This window comes from Triturus cristatus, chromosome 7 (assembly GCF_964204655.1).
Source record: "Triturus cristatus chromosome 7, aTriCri1.1, whole genome shotgun sequence".
NCBI lineage: Eukaryota > Metazoa > Chordata > Amphibia > Caudata > Salamandridae > Triturus > Triturus cristatus.
This window is the reverse complement of record NC_140590.1, coordinates 581359061-581380856: the sequence shown is the minus strand read 5'-3', so window position 1 is coordinate 581380856 and position 21796 is coordinate 581359061. Positions and strand designations below refer to the sequence as shown.

Sequence of the window (21796 nt, the reverse complement as noted above, 5' to 3'; positions counted from 1 at the left end):
CGACAAAGTAGCCCCTTTCAAGAACATTAAAGTTAAGCGCCCTCACGACGCCCAACGCTGGTTCACGGACCAGCTGAAAGCGGAGAAACTCGCCCTGCGGCAATCTGAACGCCGCTGGCGTTGCCACTATGACCCTCAACTGAAATTGGTTTACGCTGAGGCGTTGAAGTCGTACAAATTATCGATCCTGGCAGCCAAAACGGCATATTATTCTAAACTCATTTTGGACTCCAACAACAATTCGAAAACCATCTTTTCTGTTGTAAATGAGTTATCCCTGCCGGATAGGGTCACTCCCCAGCCTTTGCCGACTCAATCCCTTTGCGACTCACTTAACTCTTACTTCATAGACAAAATCATCACAATAAAAAACATTCCGACCCCGGCATCCCCCACTCCGCCCCCCCTTCCCCCAAAAAACACTAGTTCCTTGTCTAAATTCCCCACTATCTCTTCACAAGAATTCGTTTCTCTTCTTCTTAAAGTCAAATCGGGTTCCCCTAACGATTGTTGCCCCCCTCAGATTTTGAGAGAAGCCTTCCTAACATGTCCAGGCCCTCCCCTTGCTCTTCTCAATAACTCTCTCGCTACAGGGGAGGTCCCTCTTTCCTTTAAGCAAGCATCCATCGTCCCCATTTTAAAAAAAACCTAACACTGATCCCCTAACACTCAGCAATTATAGACCTATCTCCCTTCTTCCTTACCTGGGAAAAATTTTGGAGACCCATGTCACCCGCTGTTTGAGTTCATTCATTGAGGAATCTGGTTTCTTGGACTCTCAGCAGGCGGGCTTCAGACCCCTCCACTCCACCGAGGCGGTCATAGTAGCAGTCATGGACACCCTTAGGAAGGGTGCCGACAATAACACCTCTCAGGCCCTTGTCCTGTTGGACCTCTCGGCGGCTTTTGATACGGTCGATCATACCATTCTGATCGACCGTGTCCACAATGCCGGAATCCAGGGAGTGGCCCTTGACTGGCTCAGATCCTTTCTTCACCAGCGATCACAGTCCGTCCATCTCTCCTCCTTCTCTGCCCCTTACACTTCCCTCCCTTGCGGCGTCCCACAGGGCTCTGCATTATCCCCTCTCCTTTTTAATTTGTACCTCCAACCCCTCCTAGTTTCCCTCCGCGATTCGCCAGTTACTAGTTTCAACTATGCTGACGACCTTCAGTTGATCTTTCCTATCGACTCTTCCCCGTCCTCCTGTTTTAATTTTCAGTCGACCATGCTGTCCATTGCGGAATGGATGTATCATAGTCACTTGAAGTTGAACCCTACTAAGACTGAGCTCTTCTTGGTTGGCAGCTCCAATCATCCTTGGAACTCCTCATTTTGGCCTTCATCCCTGGGGACCGCACCGGTTCCTGTGCGTTCAGTCAAAAGCCTGGGGGTGATTATCTCTGATGATCTTTCAATGAAGCCACAAATCAACTCGGTCACCTCAGCCTGCTTTTTCCATCTTAGGCGGGTCCGTAAGATCAGTAGGTTTCTTACTAAAGAAGCCCTGACCTTAGTTGTTATGGCACTCATCACTTCCAGGCTCGACTACGCCAACTTACTGTATACTGGCATCCCGGCCTGTCATCTTCACCGTTTACAGCTGGTGCAGAATCAAGCCGCTCGCCTGATCTTTCACCAGCCGAAATTCCAGCATGTCACTCCCCTCCTTCTCAGTCTCCATTGGCTTCCTATTTCCAAACGCTGCATTTTTAAAATGGCATGTTCCACCTTCAAGGCCCTATCACATGCTGCCCCGGCCTTTATTTCCTCTAACCTGTCTCGTTATACTCCTTCCAGAACCCTTCGATCCTCCTCTCTCAACCTTCTTGAGATCCCCAAGTATAAAAGGAAAAAGCATGGTGGCCTCTCCTTTTCTGTCTTGGCTCCCTCCACCTGGAACGCTCTGCCATCTGCTCTTCGCATCTGCCCTAAGTATGACTGCTTCCGTAGACTCCTAAAAACCCTGCTCTTCCAATCTGCATACGGCTAATTATCTCATCCTGGCTCTCTGTCATTTGTCATTCAGCGCCAAGAAACCGATGGTGAAAGTGCGCGGTATAAATATTTTAACATAACATAACATAACATGATTAAACAACTACTGCCTAAACCACAAATTCCTTAACCACAAATTCCTTAACAACGAAGGCTAAACAACGAGCAATGCCAAACCACTAAATGTGTTAGAACGAGTTCCTAAACCACGAATAAAACCACATTGTGACTGGCCAATAGATGGCACTATTGTAATAACAATACTTCTGTGTGTGAAACAAAATGACCAACTGAGAAGAACTAATGAGAAGAAGGCAGCTGATGATAATCTTACGTGAAGGACAAGCAAGTCTCCAGGGAAGAATGAGAAAAAAAGAGAAGAATGTGAAGTCTGCCGGTAAGAACGTAGAAAAATGTATCCTGCATCAATAACAACGTATCGTGCATCAATAACAACGTATCCTACATCAATAACATAGTTTATTAACTTTAAAAAATCCTGGACTATCCACTCAGTATGCACGTTTGCACAGTGTTTGAAAACTAATGGCATACCTCAAGTTTGATCTGACCTGACGATTCTTCATAATCGTTTTATGTTAGAGAAGTTCCTATGCAACTGCACCCATCTGTTGCTGTTGAAAAAGACCAAAATGTAATAAGCTACATGTGACCCAACTCAAACACCTTAGCATACAAGCACTCCAGATACATGGTAACCGCGTATCGGTGAGCCTGTTCCTTTTTAATACTCCCAAACCGACTGGAACAATCCACTGTACCGACTGACAGAAACACCTCTTTCCGTCCAATCAAGTGCATCATACGAACGTCGTCTTCCTCGTGTAAACACAGAAAATGGACTTACAAACCACAAACTCTCCTCGATACATATTACGGCCATCTTAAGATAGTGTAAATATTCAGGCACAGCTTATTCTCCGATGCCTGTGACCACACATAGCCACTACATGACCCCGAAGCGCAAAGTTTATGGGATGATTTATGAAAAATGCTTTGGCAGATACGTGCCACGAATGATGAAGCTGGCAGGATGAAGGGGGCGAAGATCGTGTCAGGTCAGGAGTGGAGTGGAGGGGAGGGGCTCGTGGTTGAGAAAAGTCGTGGTTGAGAAAAGTCGTGGTTGAGAAAAGTCGTGGTTTAGAAAAGTCGTGGTTTAGGAAAATCGTTATAAAAACGTCATTGTTAAGGATGTTTCCCACATAAGTCAGCAGAAACATATTGTCCATACTCTGTGATACAGTTATAGAACACCTCAAGCAATCTCCCCATCCCACCTATGACCCCTATGCCAATCATTACATCATAATGTCTAACAACACTGACAGAGCCCCAAGGGCCTCAGTGTGGGAAGTTGGCCTGATGTATGATGTCACTAGTTCTAGTGTACACCTTATATCAGTCCAAATACCCTTATGGTGATTGGTTGTAAAGTCAACCTTATAGACCAGCTATCCTAGTGGTAGCATGGACAAGAGCAGTCTTAGGCTAAACTCTGAATGGCATGTGAAGCCAGCTGTGATACCATATATAATCCCTTGAATACCAAATGAAAGGACACCACAACAGATATATATATAAAATAAAGTGTTTTTATTCTAGTCAAACCCTCAGCACTCTTTATGAGATTAGAGGTAAGTACAACACAGTCTTATTTAAGCATACATTAAGTCACACAGGTAAGTAATACAGTTAGGCCCTAGGGGCCACGCAAACCATATACTAAGTAAGTGGTATAAGAACCACTGTCACGGAAATAGAGTAGGCCTAGGCCTAGGGAATCGCTGGGGCTACACTACACTAGCGTTAGTTAGGAAGTGGGAGGCCCACGGGATTCGTGTGCAGAGTGGAAACACTCACGCGTAATGCGTAAAAGTCAATAGCAATAGTACAGTTTAGAAAACGGTAGATTTAGGACACTTCCGGAGTAGCTAGGAAGTTGAGACTTGAAAACTAGACACTAGGATAGTCACTATCCTGATGAGCACCGGAGTACCCAAGTTACCTAGCCCACAGGCTGCGGGTGCATAGGGGTGAAGATGCGTCGTTTTCGTCGTCGACTCCTATGGATGCCTGAAGAAAGATGCTGACAGGCAGTCAGTGAAGAGTGTCCGGTGGATCCCAAGGCTGGGATCAAGAAGAGAAGAAACCTGCAAGCAGAAGGGACAGAGTCAAGGTCACTAGCCAGTGACCACGTGGAACCAGGAAGGAACCAGGCGATGTCGTGAAGATTGCAGGTGAAGGTGAAGCTTGTCGCTGCAGCCAGGAGGACCAGGAAGCGTCGAGGACGACCAGGACCAGGAGGCGAGCTGTCCCACGAAGGCTCTTGCTGTCGGCGGCGTCGAAGTTGGACTAGGACTCACCAAGCCTTGGCAAGCGGAACCCACGAAGAACGAAGGACTTGCTTCTGGTGCAGACCAGGAAGGTCTGGGGTGCTTCTTCTTTGCAGAGAAGCGGGAGCCAGTCTGGAGGAGCCAAACCAGCGCAGAAGATTTCAGGGTGCGTCGTCACAAAGGCCACTAGCCAGCGGGCAAGCAACCGGACAGACGCGGCAAGCAGGAAAATGCTGAAGGATCCCACGCAGGACTCGTGGAGTGTGGGGGGCTGATCTTCGGTGCAGATGGTGCTTGGGGTTGGGGCTTCTCAATCCCCGGTGCACAACTTCGAGGGTACCTCAGAAGCTGCGCTTTAAGTTACTAGCCACTTTTTCCAGGTAGCCGGTCCCACGTCGCTCGTCGCCTCCACGGATCTCAGCTCTGCTGTAGATGTGGATCAGGGTCGGAGAAGTCTGGAAGTCAAGGCTCTGGTCAGGCTCTGCAGTCGGTTCCTCGTAGAACGTGGGCAAAGCAAAGGGTAGTCTCTTGATGGTGCCTGTTTGCACAGGGTAGCCACTCCTTGGCTACAAGGGAGATTATTCAGTCTTCTTCTTTCGTCGAATGTCGAAGGTCCAGAGTTTCTGTTCAGTTTTGCAGGTTCAGGATAATCTAAAGTCTTGAGGCCCAACTCCCACTCTTATACTAATCTGGGGGGCTGGGATACCTGCTAGGTCACGCCTTATGGGTGGGACCTGGGAGGGGGTGGTTACACCCACTTCCCTTTGTCCAGTTTCGCGCCAGAGCTTGGGCTGGAGTGCCCCAGCGCCGGTTTGAACTGGACTATGCAAGGAACACCTTGTGTGCCCCAGGCATGTCTCATTCCTTTCAGCCCACCCTGCCCCAATACACTAAAGGCTGTCTGGGGAGGTGCTAGCACCTCCCCAAGCAGGAAACCTATTGTCCAGGCCTCCCTGGCTGGGATCACTCCCAGCTGCAGGAGGTCAGACTTGTGTCGTGGCAGCAGCACCCATTTTGTGATGCTGAGGCTTTGGTCAGAGGCTAACAGTTGAAGTATGATTTTAACATGTCTTTCCCTCTAGAAGGGGGGAATAATATTCTCATGTCCAGAAATGGCATGGGGGTATTATTCCACAGTGTTAGACACCTTACACGACATGTTTCGATAAAGCCAAGCCATAGTTACCATAACCGTCTAAGATTATAAGGCACTTTAAGAGTATATGGTAGGCTATATCATAGAACAGCTATAAGGACAAGGTTCCGAAAGCTGCAGACAGGCTCAGCTCATGCTAGAGCACCATCTCACATGTTACCAAGCACTCTGCCTCCAGGATTGTTAAGGCCTGCCATAGGAGTGACTGATAGGTACACATGTGTCTATATGTAAGTTAGGTATAGGAATACTACACCTAAGCAAGGGGTGATTACACGACCTTGCCCCAGCTGAGTGATCAGCCAGTTGTGTCAAAATGGAAGGCCAGGCCAGGGGTGGCATAATACATGCTGCAGCCCCTGGTAGGCCTAGGGTACACCTATGCCCTGGGTCAAAAACAGAGTAGGTCGCACACTGCTCGTCATACTAGCAAATAGCCCCATAGAACTCTGGATACTGTAGTGGCAGCGGAGAGTACGCCTATGCCACGAGTGTAAAAAATAATGCCATCCCTGGACACGTGTTTCGAGGTAATTGCCTCTCGTCAGCAGGGAGCAGGTAGGTGTGAGGGGTGCCAATAGACTGCCAAAATATTAAAGGTAAAATACCTCTCACGGCGCGCAGGTACACCTATGCCCTGGGTACCTAGGGTACACTGTACAGGGGCCAATAAGGTGATCCTATCCAAATGGGTTATGCACCTAAAGTACATAGTATTAATTTAGAGAGAGAACAGCAGGGCTGTGGGTCTGATTAGCAGGCCCACAGCCACATCTAAGTCGAAAACCAGTAAAGCAAAAGCAAAAAGTGGGGTGAACATAGAAAGCAGACCCTACTCTCCTACACTCAGGGTCTGACATTATATTGTTGTATTCCTGCATACAGGAGGGAGTCGATGAGGAGGGAGTCCACAGTGAGGACCGGAGCCAGAAACAGACCCTGTAGTCCACCCACTGCTTCCAAATCTTAGTGTGTTAATGTGGGCACCCCCATGCCCACTATACTGCGATTTCCATCCCCATACAATGATCCATCCCTTTCTTCCAAGTACCCACTGTGGGTGGCGTTCCATCTTTCCTCAGCTTTGCAATGTCTTTCTTTGATAGGGTTAAGCCTAGAAATAATGCCTTTTATACCTGTTACACCCTAGTCCCTCGGTACTATGGAGTAGGATCAAGTTGGTGTTGAACGGGACCTCCCAGGACAAGACTTCTCCCAAGCATGACACCACACCCTGCCAGAAGACTGTTAGGGCCTTGCAATCCCACACTGTGTGCAAAAAGGTGCCTTGGTTCATGCCACATCGAAGGCATACCAAAGCCATAGGCATGTCTAGTTAAGTAAACTCAATGCAAATATTTTAATTAAATGAGACGGAGTCTGGACGGGATTGCCTCTTCGTGTTGAGCCATCAGGGCCTCAGTCCAGTCGTCATCTAGCATGGGTATGTCCTCCAACCATGTCTGTCGTAGGGCCAGAAGTGTGGTAGTTCTTTGTGTTATTAACGCTTTGTAGAGCTGTCTAGTCTTGTGTGTGCCCAAGTCCCAAGTTAACAATTTACCTTCCAAGGAATTAAACTCTGGTAGAACATGGAGATCTCGAGATTTGGGGTTAGAGCATGGTGCAACTTTAGATATTTATAGAATTGATGACGGTGCAACTGAAAATCGGTCTGTAACTCTTGAAAGGTCTTAAGGACTAAGCCCCACATGACATCACCCAGGGTAGAAATACCTATTGCGTCCCACTGCCGAAACCCTGGCAGAGACTCCACCCGGCCCAGGAAATTCCCGCCCCACAACGGTGTAATCTGTGTCAACCTTCCCTTACCGACCCATCCACCAGAGCAATCGTTTCGATAGGTGAAGCACTATTTGTGTCACCGGGGGAATGTGACTTCCCATCTTCCTACCATGCATCTTCCTACCATACAGAAGGTCTAGGAGCATCACGTCCCCCAGCGCTCTGTCGCGTATGCTGGATCAGTTTGCGATGTATGCAACCATTCATTTATGAGTATTAAGTGAGACTCAGCATAGTAGGAATAGACATCTGGGGAGGCAATGCCGCCATTATAGGTAGACTGCGATGAGCGCTGTCCTACCGCCCAGGATGGTGATGCGCTATGTCCTACCGCTCAGGCGGAATTGGGTCAGAGCCGTATTCACCTGTCTAAACCATGCCTGAGGGATTGCAAAGGGATAATTTTGTAGTTGGTAGAAAATTCATAGCATTGAGACTATCTTAAAGATCATCGAGCGGCCCAGTAGGGATAGAGGCAGCGAGGGCTAGTGCTTAACGTAATCTCTCGCGGGGTAAGAACGGGGCTGTATAATGATCCCAGGAGGCAACAGGTTCTGGAGCAATGTACACACCCAGATATTTAAATCCTGATGTAGACAATGTCAGCCCGGATGCCCGTGATGTATCTGCCGCAGTCTCGTTAATAAAAAAATGCCACTGACTTGTGGGTGTTGATATTCAGTCCCAAGGTCTCAGTGAAGATACGCATAATTTGCAACAGTCGAGGGCCATACGACTCACTTTTAATACATTTATTACTAAAGCATGATTTGGTAGCGCACTGTCCTTTACAAACTGCACATTTTCCATTGAATATGGTCATAAAACTTTCCCCTTACATGCAGTTTTACTGATAAAATTATATATTGTATAAACCATAATCTGTGGAAATTAGGTTTGCACATCAGCATACCAAAACAGTTCTGTATTTAGGTCTCGCCTGGCGTTGGAGCGCGCATGCGCTCCTCGCCTGCGAGAGCTATAGTAAATAAGTCACTTTCCAGAAGGGGACTCGAGCCCCCCCCCCTCCCCCCCCCCTCATTTCCATTGGGTAGCGTCAGCGTTTATGGTAAATGCTGGCTTCCCATTGGAAAGGAGGGTTTTTCGTTGTCTCCCTTTGGCTTATTGATGGACTGGCTCGCCTGATTCACGGCTGCCGTGAAGACTTTTCTTATCTGCTTGTTTATTTAACAAGCAGATAAGAAAAGTCTTCACACCGCTGTGAAGCAGTCACGGAGCTCGGAGGCGCACAGGGTCACGGGGAGGACAGGGGGATCCCGGAAGACTCTGTGTGTTTTCTTGCCGAGGCAACTGCGTGAGGGTGCGTTATTTACTTCAGAGTTAATTGAGCAATTAATGTCAGGCATTTCTTGTCTTTGAGTCCCCGTGTGTACATGTCTGTCAATAGATGTGTGTCTGTCAGTGCCGATCTGTATGTGAGGGCACATGCGTGTACACTTCGCTACTAGTATGTCTGTATTATTATCACCCGTCAGTGTTAAACTACCAGTGCAGATACGTCCGCAGTGTCTGTTGGCACCTGTTTGCACATCTGTCAGTCGAGTTGTATCTGTGGACTGTAATTACATGTGCACCTTTGATTCTCAGTACGTGAGTGCATGTGAATATACTTGGCTGCCGAAATAAGTGTGTCTGTGCCGCCTGGTGGGCCTAGATTTGAGTGCACGAGTATCCATGCTGTCTGTGGCCGCCTGTCAGCCTAAGCAGTGCACTTAGTTGCCTTCAAAGCTCTTGTCCCTCCGCGCACTTCTGTGTTTCATACTTGGTAGTACAATAGGCTTCCTCGTGGACCTGACAGAGTAGCGGTGTAACGGAGTCCACACAGGCGTCCTCCGTGCATACTCATGGGTTCAGGGGGCTCACAACGCACACATTTTAGGGGAAGGACTGCACAGGAAGCCCTGAGCCTCTCCCACCTTAAGAGCCTCTTTGACCGTGACGTCACGTTGGAAATTTACCAAAGCCAGAGCTGGCCAACTGCGGGCTCGAGCGGTTCGCTGTGCTGGGATTGGCTGGCTGCGCTGACGTCGCCCGATACCTGCAGGGCTGGGATGCCTGTTAACCGTGAATAGGGAGAGCACATAAACAAAGGCACATTGGAGGCGGCAGAGCCAGTCCGCCCGGCACGAGCTCACCGTGCTGCCCTCTTTGAACTGTCTGCAGCAGTAGCGGCGCTCCTGTGCAACTGCCCCCTGGAGATGTAAGAGCAGGCGATGAGCAGAGCTCCTGCCACCACAATAAGTACCGTTTCCGTTAGCTGACCTAGGCGGACCAGTCTCAAGCGCTAAGAGGGCACACTGTTTTCAGAGCATACTCTTGTTTTATGGTTGGGGGGTGGGGGGCACTCATGTGCAGTGGCACTGGGAAAAATTACTGGGGACCAGATGTTGGAATGATGGGAGCACACTGCAAACTATTAGTTGGCAACGATGTCTCAAGTAGGACGAGCAGAGGGGTCTCAAGTTCTGTACCTGTGAGCTGTTATTCTGCGCATTGTGTTTTGTCGCTCCCTACCTTTGGCATTGGTAGGATCCGATTTTACAGTCTGTGCATTTATATAATGGCAAGTGACATTAACACTGTGTCATGTCATCTTGTGCATAGAGCCGCGGGAGGCTACACATTCTCCACTCACTGTACACACCGAGCACCGACCGTCTGTACAGAGAGCACTAATTGTGTGCTGAGAATGGAAAGTCTGTACATCGAATACAGTCTGTTTAGCTTCTAAGCACTGACAGTCAGTACATTGAAAACTGACAGTTTATGTTCTAAACAATGGCAGTCTGTAGATTAAGAACTGACCGTCTGAGTTCTATGCACTGACAACTTGTATCTTGAAAACTGCCACTCTTTCTCCTTCTGCAACCGCTTGTGCATTGCAATCTGTCAGTCTGTATACTAAGCACTGACAGTCTCTACATTGATCAGTGACCTTCTATATAGTAAACACTGACGATCTGTACATCAAGAATGATCCATTTACAGAGCCACAGCCCGTCTGCACAATGTTTAACTTCAATGTATTAAAGTTTCTGTCCGTGCTCTTCAAAATACGTTTATTGTACTAAAGATCTTTTCTCTGAAGTACCTCTGCTGGCAGTTCTGTGGCCCGCCAAGTAAACCCGCCCCACCCCCCCCCCCCTCCAATCTCGATTTCTATATTCTACTGCACCTGCAGCATCTGGGGATATGTATTCTGCTCAGCTCCCCGCTTTATTTATCCAAGTGCACCTTCAAGTATTTAATCTCCTTGTTTCTATTTCTGTGCTTAGGACAGGTTGATTGTTATCACTTACACCTGAGCAGGGCATAGCTACCAGTGGTGCAGCCGATGCAATGCACCAGGGCCCAGAGGTGAGTGGCCCCAACTACAGCAGCCCTGAGAGGGCACCTAATTAATCATAATGGAGTTCCACGATTAAACCAGACATCTTCCTGTCATATTTGCTGTACTGCCTAAAACTCAATGGCTCTAAGACTGAGGTGTTGGTGGTGGGGGGAAAAAGCGAAAACTGGTCAGCCGAGTGGTGGCCTACATGCCTTGGCCCTACCCCCATACCTTGTGATGAGGCTAAGAATCTAGGAGTTTGGATGAATTCCTCTCTCTCCTATGATGGCCACATAAGGCGTCTTGTGGGCAAATGTTTTGGAGTATTAAAGACTCTAAACAAAACCTTGGACCTCCTACCCATAGCGGCCAGAAGGACACTGACGCAGGCACTGGTGACCTCTCGGATGGACTATGGAAACGTATTGTTCCTAGGGGCCACCGAGGGCTGCCTGGGTCGCCTGCAAGTTATCCAGAATTCCGCCGCTAGATTGGTGCTAAGAAGACCTAGGAGGGCTAACTCGCAAATGGCACTGGATGCACTTCACTGGCTGCCTGTGAAGAAACGTGTGTGGTTCAAGTGCCTCCTCATATGTCACCGTATTGTCTGGGGCAGGTCGCCCGCCTACCTTAGGGATCTAGTCAGTCGCTATGAACCAACAAGGACCCTTCGGTCGGAGGGTGCCGGGCTGCTGACAGTACCCAGAATTAGGAAGGCAAGAATGGGTGGAAGATCCTTTGCGTGCCAAGCAGCTCTACACTGGAACAAACTTCCTCCTGCTCTGAGACTGGAGAGCAGTGAAGCACTGTTCAGGTCCAAGCTTAAAACACATCTATACCCTGTGTAGGTCACAGGCTCTTGCGGCGATTGCTGGTAGCTCTAGCGCGGGGACACGCCGAGATGGCGTTACTGAGCGCTCTATAAGCTCTTTAATAATAATAATACGTTCAAACCTAGAGGACAAGTCTTATTCTTTAACCCCTTCAGTGCCCCGCCCTTTCCCTTCCCTGTGCCGGGCGTTACATTAGCGGGCGGGGTTCATGACGAGATAGTCTCGTCATGGGCACAGCGCAACCGTGCTCCTTGACGAGACTATCTCGTCATGGGCACTGAAGAGGTTAAACATGAAGGCTGGTGTTTACTTTTCTGTCGCTTGCGGCAAAGGATGAGGATGATGGAATTTAATTACATTGAGCACTTTTGTGATCTCAAACTGGAGAAGTACAGTGACTTTCTGTTGAAGATATATGTGGGACCTACAGAAATATGTGCATGCTTGTATGTGGTGTGTGTGTGTGTGTGTATGTAATATGTGTGTATGTAGTGTGTGTTTGTGTGCATGTTGTGTGTATACTTGTGTGTGCTTGTGTGTGTATGTGGAGTTTGTGTGTGTGTATGTGGTGTGTGTGTACGCATCTGGTGTGTGTATGTGGATTGTGTTTGTGTGTATGTGGTGTTTGTGTGTATGTGGTGTGTGTGTATGTGTGTGTCATAGCCAGTACAAGTGAACTCCTGTGATCCACATCTGTCTGTTGAATGACATATGTTGAAAATAGGAAGAATCCCCTGGTGTTGTGAACTATTCAAGCATCAAGCGGTGGACTTAATGAGATTTTTTCTTGTCGGATGGAGGTAACTCATTTTGTTCTGATTGAATGCCTCCATTTATAACTTCTGTACATTAAAAAAAAAAGAGCATGACATAAACCATATATGCTAAGTTGCAGATGGCAATATGCTTCTTATCAAAGTTTAAAAACAAGCATTGAAAATTAAATAGGCCTCGCCTTTTATTCAGTTAACGCCATTTGCTTTGCTAATGGTATTCTATAGCAAAGCAAATGGCTTTAACTTAATTAAAGGCGAGACCAATTGCATTTTTAATGCTTTTATTTTTATTGTATGTCTATTTGTTTGGGCAAGTCCGGGCTGCAACCTGCCCTTCCGCTTTTTAAATAAACCAGCTCAGATCGGTAAATAAAAAAAATGGTGCCCATGTCATGAACAGACGTGGCTTTGCCTGTTTACTTTTCATCTCTAATGGTGCCCCCACTCTCTCTCCACAAGGTTTCCATAATATTGGCCTATTAGTTAGGTCTACCCTCAGACTTTGAGTTGACTGGAAGCACCAAAAGACATGCTTGTGAACACTATTGATGACGTGTTGTCTCAAGCCGAATCAGACTCCAGTGTGTGATGGAAACTTTAAGACATTTGAAGACTACAGAAGCACAATGCCATACTAATGGCAGATTGTGCGCTATACAGATGTGAAATGCTTAACAAATATATAAACAGAGTATAAGTGGCCTAGTTTTGAAGTTGCTGATCCAAACTATATTTCCAACTTCCAGACTTAACCTTGATGTGTGAGCCTCAGTAAATATCTTTATCTGACTCTGCCACCATTGTCTAATCTGCCTATGAGGCTTTCCACATACATGAACGAGCCGGTATGAAAAATCTGAGCCAGTGTCCAAGCCCAGTTTATTTCTAAAATGGCATTTTAGCAGTTCGGAAATTTGGACAAGAGGGCAGTATGGTGCCAGTGTGGCATAATTTAAAACCGATTATGTGAAGCCTCAAACTGTGCATTCCTGATCTCTGTCCACAACCTAACAAACCCTTAGCTTTTCACGTGCCCCAAGGTCCACACACCCACAGTTGATATTTCATCTGACAGTGTGTACTCTTTTACAAGTGATTTATGATAAAGCTAGACTGTGGCCTGCAAATCTGAAAGCTGACCCTATGTTCACAGAAACCACCGTTACACCTTGATCTGCCAATTTCAGACGCCTTGAGAGGCTCCCTGGAGGTTGCGTTGTAAATGGGCAATCACCAACTAGAGGAATATGTTTGTGTACTACAACCCCCTTAAAGTGCTAGTGCCTGTTTAACTGCTATGAGTGAACCAAACCGAGCCGGTGCATTTATCTTTGACAAGTTCTGGCGGGTCACTGCCTGCTATGATGGCAATAAAATCGTCCAAGCAGGCCTAGAAACAGTCTGCTTAAGCTGGTAGAGGGAGAGGTTTGCGAGGCTGCTTGTGATCAGTTGTAAAAAAACATTCTCATCAGCAGGAAAGTCTTAGGTTTCTTGAATGACAGAATGGTTTTTTTTTTTTAAATGCGATTTAAAGACCTTGATTATTCTCATCACTGTGTCACCTAAAACTGTGAGAGACATCTATTGATAGCATGGTGGGTGGCAGAGAATTAGCAAGGCAGCTGTGGCGCAAGCAGATATGAGCGGGGGGATTAAAGAGAGGAAGATAAGGGAAGAAAAGAGTCTTTGACATTCACTGAAAGCAAGGCGACATCAGCAGTGAAAATACATTAAGCAGTCAAACGGTGCGAAATGAAAATGCTCCTGGTTGGGACAAACACAATAGTAGAGAAGACGAGCATTGGCATAGCCAATAGGTCTCGCCTTTGGGTCCTTATAAGTGTTTGGTTATCCAGGACAATATCCTTGGTGCAACACCATCAACTGTTGCATGGCTAAACACTTATAAGTTCCAAAGGCGAGACCTATTGGCTTTGCCAATGCCTGTTTATCTTTCTGAGTCTCTAATGGGGGCCACTTTAATTTTGGTGCCCATACCTATTTTCTGTCACAGTCCGAACCGGTACATACTTGTAATCAAGGCCTAGAGTGAGGTATTCCCGCATAAGGACCCGGATACTCCCATTCAGGTCCACGTCCCTCCCAAAATCCAAACGAGGCAGTGACAGACACACAGTCTTACGTGGGAAAAGTCATATTTCCTTACAGGTAAGTGAAGCACACAAATTTGTTTAACATCGTGCAGAGGCAAACAGAAATAAGATAACATCACACATTAAGTAGTAAAGTACATCTTTGCCAATAAAGTGATAAACGTGGCAGAATCATAAAAGACCAAGGTTCTAAGGGCAATATACAGCATACATAATAGGCCCATTCAATGAACATTCCAACGCCATGGTCATCAGCATACCCTCAACCTTTGGGACCACACAGGTGGAACCACCTGCATCTGTGAGGGAGGTCCCTGCCTCAATGTACCCTGGTTCACATTCCAGGGCCCTGCCCCTCCAACACCAGGCTCCCTGAGGAGCTGTGATTGGTGTGACCAGGAGCTACATCCCCACGCCCAACTCGGGTAAACCGTGAGCCCTAGCCCCAAAGCCGATGTGTACATACTCTGTTTGGATCAGGATTGTTGCACCCTACCCTCAGTGCTGCTCTGGGAAGTATAAACAGGAGGCCCACTCTGCTGACTATAACTGAACTTGGGAGTAGGGTTCCTGCCACAAGGGCCACCAGGGTAATGAGGTCCTTTGACATCCCCACTACAAAAAAGGAACTGAGTGAATGCCCATATCTCTTCTATAAACAGATACATTCCCGCATCAGACAGATGCACACCCTCTTGGTGGAACATACCATCACCCCTCAGCAATTTGTGTTGGATATTCCAAAGTCAGCCCAGGCCAGAACACAGCTTAGACATCTTTGAATTCAGTTGCCTGACAGACATAGTAATCATTCTGGACCTAATATTCTTACCCCAGTTGCACCATCCAATAAGGCTAACATTTCATTTATTTTGGGCAAGGGAAACTGATCAATAACCATGTTCTCATTGAGATGGCGTAAATCAACACTTAGTCTCAATTTTCCGTTGCTGCGTTTAACGACGACTAAGGGAGAAACCCATTCAGAAGCCTCTACGGGTTCAATAATGTCAGCCGAAGTTAGTCTATCAAGTTCTTTAGCTACATCATCTCTTAAGGAAATGGGAACATTCCTGACTTTGTGAATCTTTGGCATTGCGTTTTCTTTAAGGATTATTTTATGTTCAAACCCCTTAAGGTTGCCAATGTTTTTTTTAATAAGAGGGGAATTTTTTTTAACAGTTTTTCATCAATTTTGGTGCCTTCATCCATAACTAAAACTTGCTCATCAGAGTTTGGATCTAAAACTATGTGTAAGTTCTTTTGATCTTTCCACCCGAGAACAGATAGACCCTTTTTTGAAATATACAATTCTCCATAAGCGTGGCGATTTTTTAATTCAAACTTAAACCAACGATAACCAAGTATGTCAATATTTTCTCCCCCGTATCCCTCAGGATCTATATCAGAGGCAAATAATTTTGAACCCACCTTACTAGTAAACTGTTTCTGCCACACCTCCTCATTCACAATTGAATAGGGTGAGCCAGAATCAGCATACACTTTAACATGCACACGACCTATGTGAATCCAACACTCCGGTTTGCTTTCAATTATAAGGCATCCATCTCTAATGTTTAGCATTAATTTCTTTTTAACTGCCCCAGAACATTCAGAGACTGGATCATCATTGCTGCTTAAATCACTATCTGAATCTTGTTCCTCCTGAATACATTTAACAGATTTCGCTTTTCTCCTGCAGGATTTTGTGTAGTGGCCATAAATTCCACATGCACTACATCTAGCTTTCCTAGCAGGACAAGATTTTGCAAACGCTAAATGTTCTAAACTACCACACCTGTAACATTTGGGAGGTTCGATATTAGATCTATACTTATTTCCTCCGTCTAATTTAGTTTTGACAAAAACATTTTTTTTAGAACTGGATTTGATTTTAGCCACAGTTTCTTTTACTGCCTCATCTGTTTTCAAAGCATTGGCACATCTGCTGGAGGTCTCTGCTTTGCGGACAATAGCCAGAATGTCATTAAGACAAGAGTCGCCATTTATCCACAAGCGCTCTTGAATAGCCGGGTTAGAAGCGTGCATAACTACTTGGTCACGCACTAAATCTTCCAACAATGCCCCAAAAGCACAATCAACTGCTAGTTTTTTTAACTCTCCGACATAATCATCAACAGATTCATTTTTAGCTGTTTTCTCTGGAAAAAGTTGTAACGAGTAATACCAATACAGACTTTTGGTGCAAAATACTTATCTAAATTAGCTAGTGCTACTGTAAAAACATTACTGTCACCATCGCCAACAACAGGTTTGTTCATTTGATTATGTTTTTAAACCATGTGGGCCCAAAGAATGTAAAAGAATCCGCTTTTTGTGTTGAGCAGCCATTTTCCCATCTGAATCTACAGTTTCAATATAATTTAAAAAGTATTCTTTCCATTCTGTCCACTTGAGAGTAGGTTCGGAACCAGAAGACCAGAAGGCTTGTGAAAAGGTTTGTTGACTCATGGCAGGATTAAAGATGTTCAATCAGTATGAATTGGTTTGAGTCAAAGTTAAAATAACAGGCTAAAACAAAAATTTCCAAGAAAAAACGACGTGGAATGGTTCAGTAAAAAGATGTCATGCACTGCCCTTAGTTCACTACTTGAATCCAGACTAGAGAATGTTGAGCAAGAGTACAGGTAGAAACTAAGTGGAATTGTTCAGTGAAAAGATATCATGCACTGTCCATACTTCACCACTTGAATCCAGACCAAATTGTATTGACAATCAGAACAAGCAGGTGATGGTAGGATAATCTAAGTTAAACTTCACTTGGATATCAGATAGTACCAGCATTAAAAAGTACACTTGCTGTAAGTAAATAAGCAAATCAAGGTAACGCTATTGCGATCATTAGCGCTGACTGACCGGTTCATAAGCGTCTCTTCAGTGATAGTATAGATCGCATGAATAGCTGCACTGACGAGTGAATTCCTTTTTATTTAACGCGACCTTCCCACTCCAAAATGGCTGCTGCGCGATGACGTGCTATTGCCTGTTCGCGCGAGAAAACAATGACGCGCTACGTTCATTACTCTCAGCAGAACGTTGCGCGCGATGAACCTCAAGCATAATACGATTGCCGCGAGCAGGGACTCAACGTTGCTAGGCTATGACGCAGTTCAAAATTACAACTGATGCCTAGTTTGCGGTACAGCGATATTTTGTTATTTAAAATGAAAATGCTCACCGGTACGTGTGTCCGATGCTCAAGTTAGCGGTGCTTGACTGTATTACACTCTATTGTAACAAAATAGAAGCACTTCTTTGCAGCTTCGGGTTCCAAATACTTTCTCTCGCTTGGTATTGATGAAAAATTTTCTCTGTGGTTTTCGTTCTTCCAAAGATCCCGATCGTCGCCAATTTTGTTAAATAAACATCGTAGATTTGGTCGAATAAAGTTGTATTTATTGATTGAAGGAGGAAGTAAGTTATAACAGACCGGTCAGTCTCACGTCCAGGCTCAACTGTTGCCACATCCTCTTGCCTGCTCCACGTTCCATATTCTATGGAACGTGAAGCCTGCACGAGGAAGCATGCCATAGAACGACATAGAAATATCATAACATAACAGTTTCGTCGTCCGGGAGTGAACCCACGACTTCCTAAGGGCTGTTTTGATGTGAAAAATCTTCGTAAACCTCTGTGCCAGTTATACTTCCATCCCGGCCAGTAGGAGGTAGGGAAATAGTTAATTTTGCTCCAAGTTGTGAACGTAATAGTCCTCGATGGGATCCGAAATCGGACATCCACGCCGTTCTGCTTAGTGTCTGTGAATATGGATTTCGAAGGTCATCCAGTGCTTGTTTTAGTGGCACTTTTGCGCACGGACGCCTTTCCGCGTCCACCACCGGCTCCCAGTGACACGCAGCGGCCATTTTTGGTGCCACACGTGCAATACCACAGATGGGAGGAAGAGATAGAGTCAAGAGGGGAAGAACAATGCAAAAGACAAAGCAGCGTGGAAAAATGCACAGAAAACTTGTATGTTTGTAACGTTAAAAGTTGATAATGACTTTGCCAGGAAGGGCAATGTGAAATCCAACCAAGATACATATGCTTTTTGGCTTCAAAAGAATTTTCGTGTTTGAGCTCTGAACTTCGTAACATAATGCTCTACATTTTGGTTCGGGTTTTTTCAGCTCTTGCACACTTGCATTCTCCCAACTGCTGCTTATGTCACCTGTGTGACGCAACTGCCCTTGATAACTGATAGCATGAGCTGAGGTGTCAATGATGATGCGGATAACTAGTTTCTTAGTGTTTTGGTTTGAAGTTTTGTTTTATACTGTACACTACAAGATGTTACCACGTATCTGTCAGATACTACTTTTTATATGTTATCTGGATTTTTCAGTTATCAATTTGTTTTTCTCTCATAACATTGTAGTAGTTAAATAAAATGCAGTGAGTGACTGAACACTGCTAAAACTGTGTTTGCCCTATCATTTCAGACCGAACGTCCTTCCAAGTCAGAAAGAAAGAGGCACGATTCTTTTGGAATGTTTGACGGCTACGATAGCTGTAGTGAGGACACGAGCAGCAGCTCAAGCTCTGATGAGAGTGAAGAAGAAGTTGCCCCTTTACCATCCAGCCTCCCAATTATTAAGAATAATGGGCAGGTCTATACTTATCCGGATGGCAAATCTGGCATGGGTATGTGTGCACGTTCCTACTATGTTTATGTTGTGAGATATCCAGATATCCCCATTGCAATATTAATACAGGAGGCCATTGTGCAAGCTATTTTAACATCTATTTAGATACATCATCTGGGAAAACTGACAGTCCTGTGCTGTTTATTCTGAATCTCTGGGGCAAAGGAATATGTAAACGATTATTTAAATGACTAATTGAGAAAGCACGACTTTGGCAATGGTACCTATTTGAAATACCACTGGAACCTAACTTTATGTAGAGCACCTGGAAATGTTTGCCAGGAAAAGGCCACTATGACTTTTTGGAATATAAAATATATCATACATTTCCATCCCAATCCAGGAGTCGTTGTAGTTTAGTTTTTTCAACTTGACAATATTAATACAATTACATAAAATAGTTGATCCTCCATCAACGGTAAAAATCTCCTTAGAATTTAAAAGTTTTAAAAAGCCAATTCCTTTGAGGCAATAAAAGCAAAACATGCGTCACTCTCATAGTTCATTGTTGATCTAATTCAGTAAATTTCTCACTTTCAAATAACAAAGGGCAGTAGAAGGTCATAAGGAAAGTACAATATTGCAAGTCCGTATTGTTTCATTCCAAGGTAGCATTTTGTATATTGCTCCTAAATAGATTGTTGCAGTTCACTTTTAAATCTAGTTTCTGGGATTCGAATATGGAGAGCTGCAAAAGATAGTCCTATCTTTCTATTCAGTACATAAATAATGAGTCATGGATGTTAATGTTTGTAATTGGCATAACATTAATTTCTTGGCATAGTCCCTTAAAGCCACTAGCAACACTTTCTTTAACTCTCAAAAAACATGTATCCGAACAGAACCCTGTCTGAGTGTGGGTTTGCTGAGAACAATGATTAACACATAGGGAATATAATTATATTGTTCTAATTATGCACATGTATCTAGTGAACTCTTTAGTGAGAATAAGAAGTCCTAGTATTTGTAATTTTTTGAGAACTAGCTATGTCATTTTAATACTAGCATTTAAAAACGTACCTCAAATTCAACATTTTTGGGCTCTTGGCAAATGTAATTGTGATGCTAATAGACCAGTTTGCTTGAATGTCTGACATTAGGCTGCCTTGTGTAATGGTTTGTTTAGTCTCACACATTGTGTCTATTTTATTTATATTGGAGTTTTAAAATTCATATTTTTAAACCTAAACTTGTCCTTTATGTAATTTGTGCTATTTTCAATAATTAGTATGTAAAAATTGTTTTTTTGCTTTCTTAAAAACAGCTACATGTGAGATGTGTGGCATGGTTGGAGTAAGAGATGCATTTTATTCTAAAACAAAGCGTTTCTGCAGTGTTTCGTGTTCGAGAAGTTATTCCTCTAACTCAAAGAAAGCAAGTATTCTTGCACGACTTCAGGTAATATTTTCAAGTTTTGTGTTAACCAAAATGTACTTTTGAAATAAAATATACTATTTAATTGACAAGTATTCAAGTGAGTTGATTGAACTAATTATCTCTTATTTGAGAGCTTGTTAAGGTTTTATAGGTTGGGCCTGGGCAGCGCATGCGCCACTCTGTAAGGCATGCTGTATTAACGTATGGATGTGAAGCTCCACCCACTCTCCACCCAGTTATTTCATTGGCTTGTGTCATTGTCTATTGTAAACTGTGGCTTTTCATTAGTCAATAGGCTTAGTAGTCCCTCCTTTTCCCATTTTGTAACCTCCCATGAGGACACCCTCTGTTAGGTGTATTGTTGCTTGGTAGGCTTTAATTACAGCTTCCGAGCACTGTTTTCTCAAAGAGCTTTGTCCTGCCTGCTATTGCCGGCAAGAAAAGGCAGGACACACTCTCTCCTAACGCACTTGCAATGTAATAGGTCTCGCATTTGCGAGAGTTCAATCTATTGGCATTGTAAATGACAATGCACTTTATTTATCTGTTTTAAAAAAAACATAAATAAAAGGCATTGTTATTTACAATGTCAATAGCTCAAACTCTCGTAAATGCGAGACCTATTGCATTGCAAATGCTTGTTACTTAATGAGATTTGTTAAACTCTGATAAGAGTGGACACTTATAATTTTTTTTTTAATCCAGTTTTAAATTTCATTTGATACAAAAGTTAAATAAAATAATTTGTAACTCACCAAATCTTTAGTGCGCTACTTGGTTAAAGCCCCTAGAAAGAAGTTATGCTTTCAGCATGTGTTTTCTTTGTTCAGCCTAAAGTCCTACACCTTTCTCTAATGCTCTGACCTTTTTAAATTGTCCATTGTTCACCAAGTATTTCCGAATCTCTCCTGCTGTAATGCCCAGAAGCAGCCACCACCTTGATCCTGCATTACCTTTTGATACGTAGATTGTTCTAAGTACAATGGTATGCATGAAGTAATTGATTCAGCCTGACCACATGAACTCACTTGTTTTTCTTTTGTGGTGCCCACGTTTTGGTCAGAACCAAGGAATACAGACATCTTTTGATGGTTTTTAAAACATTTTTTTTACATATTTATATTTTCTTAAAACCTCTTCTATTTTATTAGTTTTAATAATGTAATAAGCATCCCTGTTGAAACGCATTTGTCTGAATTCCAATTTTGACCTCTGCACCCGGCTGCCTCTGTGCCCATGGCGGTTTAGTTTTGGTACTCACCTGACCCTTGCCCCTTGCTGACCTTTGGTCCCAAAGACTGAAACTGTATGTCGTATACTTACCTGTATAACAGCATTATTGTTTTCCTCCATAGGATAGCATTG

At 44.5% G+C, this 21796-nt stretch overlaps 1 protein-coding gene across 2 annotated transcripts in view; it reads left to right on the top strand.

Annotated features, from left to right (window-relative positions):
• Positions 1-21796, top strand: part of MBTD1 (mbt domain containing 1) — a 696883-nt gene that overhangs the window by 39253 nt on the left and 635834 nt on the right. For both annotated transcript variants that reach the window (XM_085617153.1, XM_085617152.1), the window contains exons 2-3: positions 18851-19052; positions 20319-20452. In XM_085617153.1, the coding sequence (XP_085473279.1) occupies positions 18851-19052; positions 20319-20452 (336 nt within the window). The remainder of the gene's footprint in view (positions 1-18850; positions 19053-20318; positions 20453-21796) is intronic.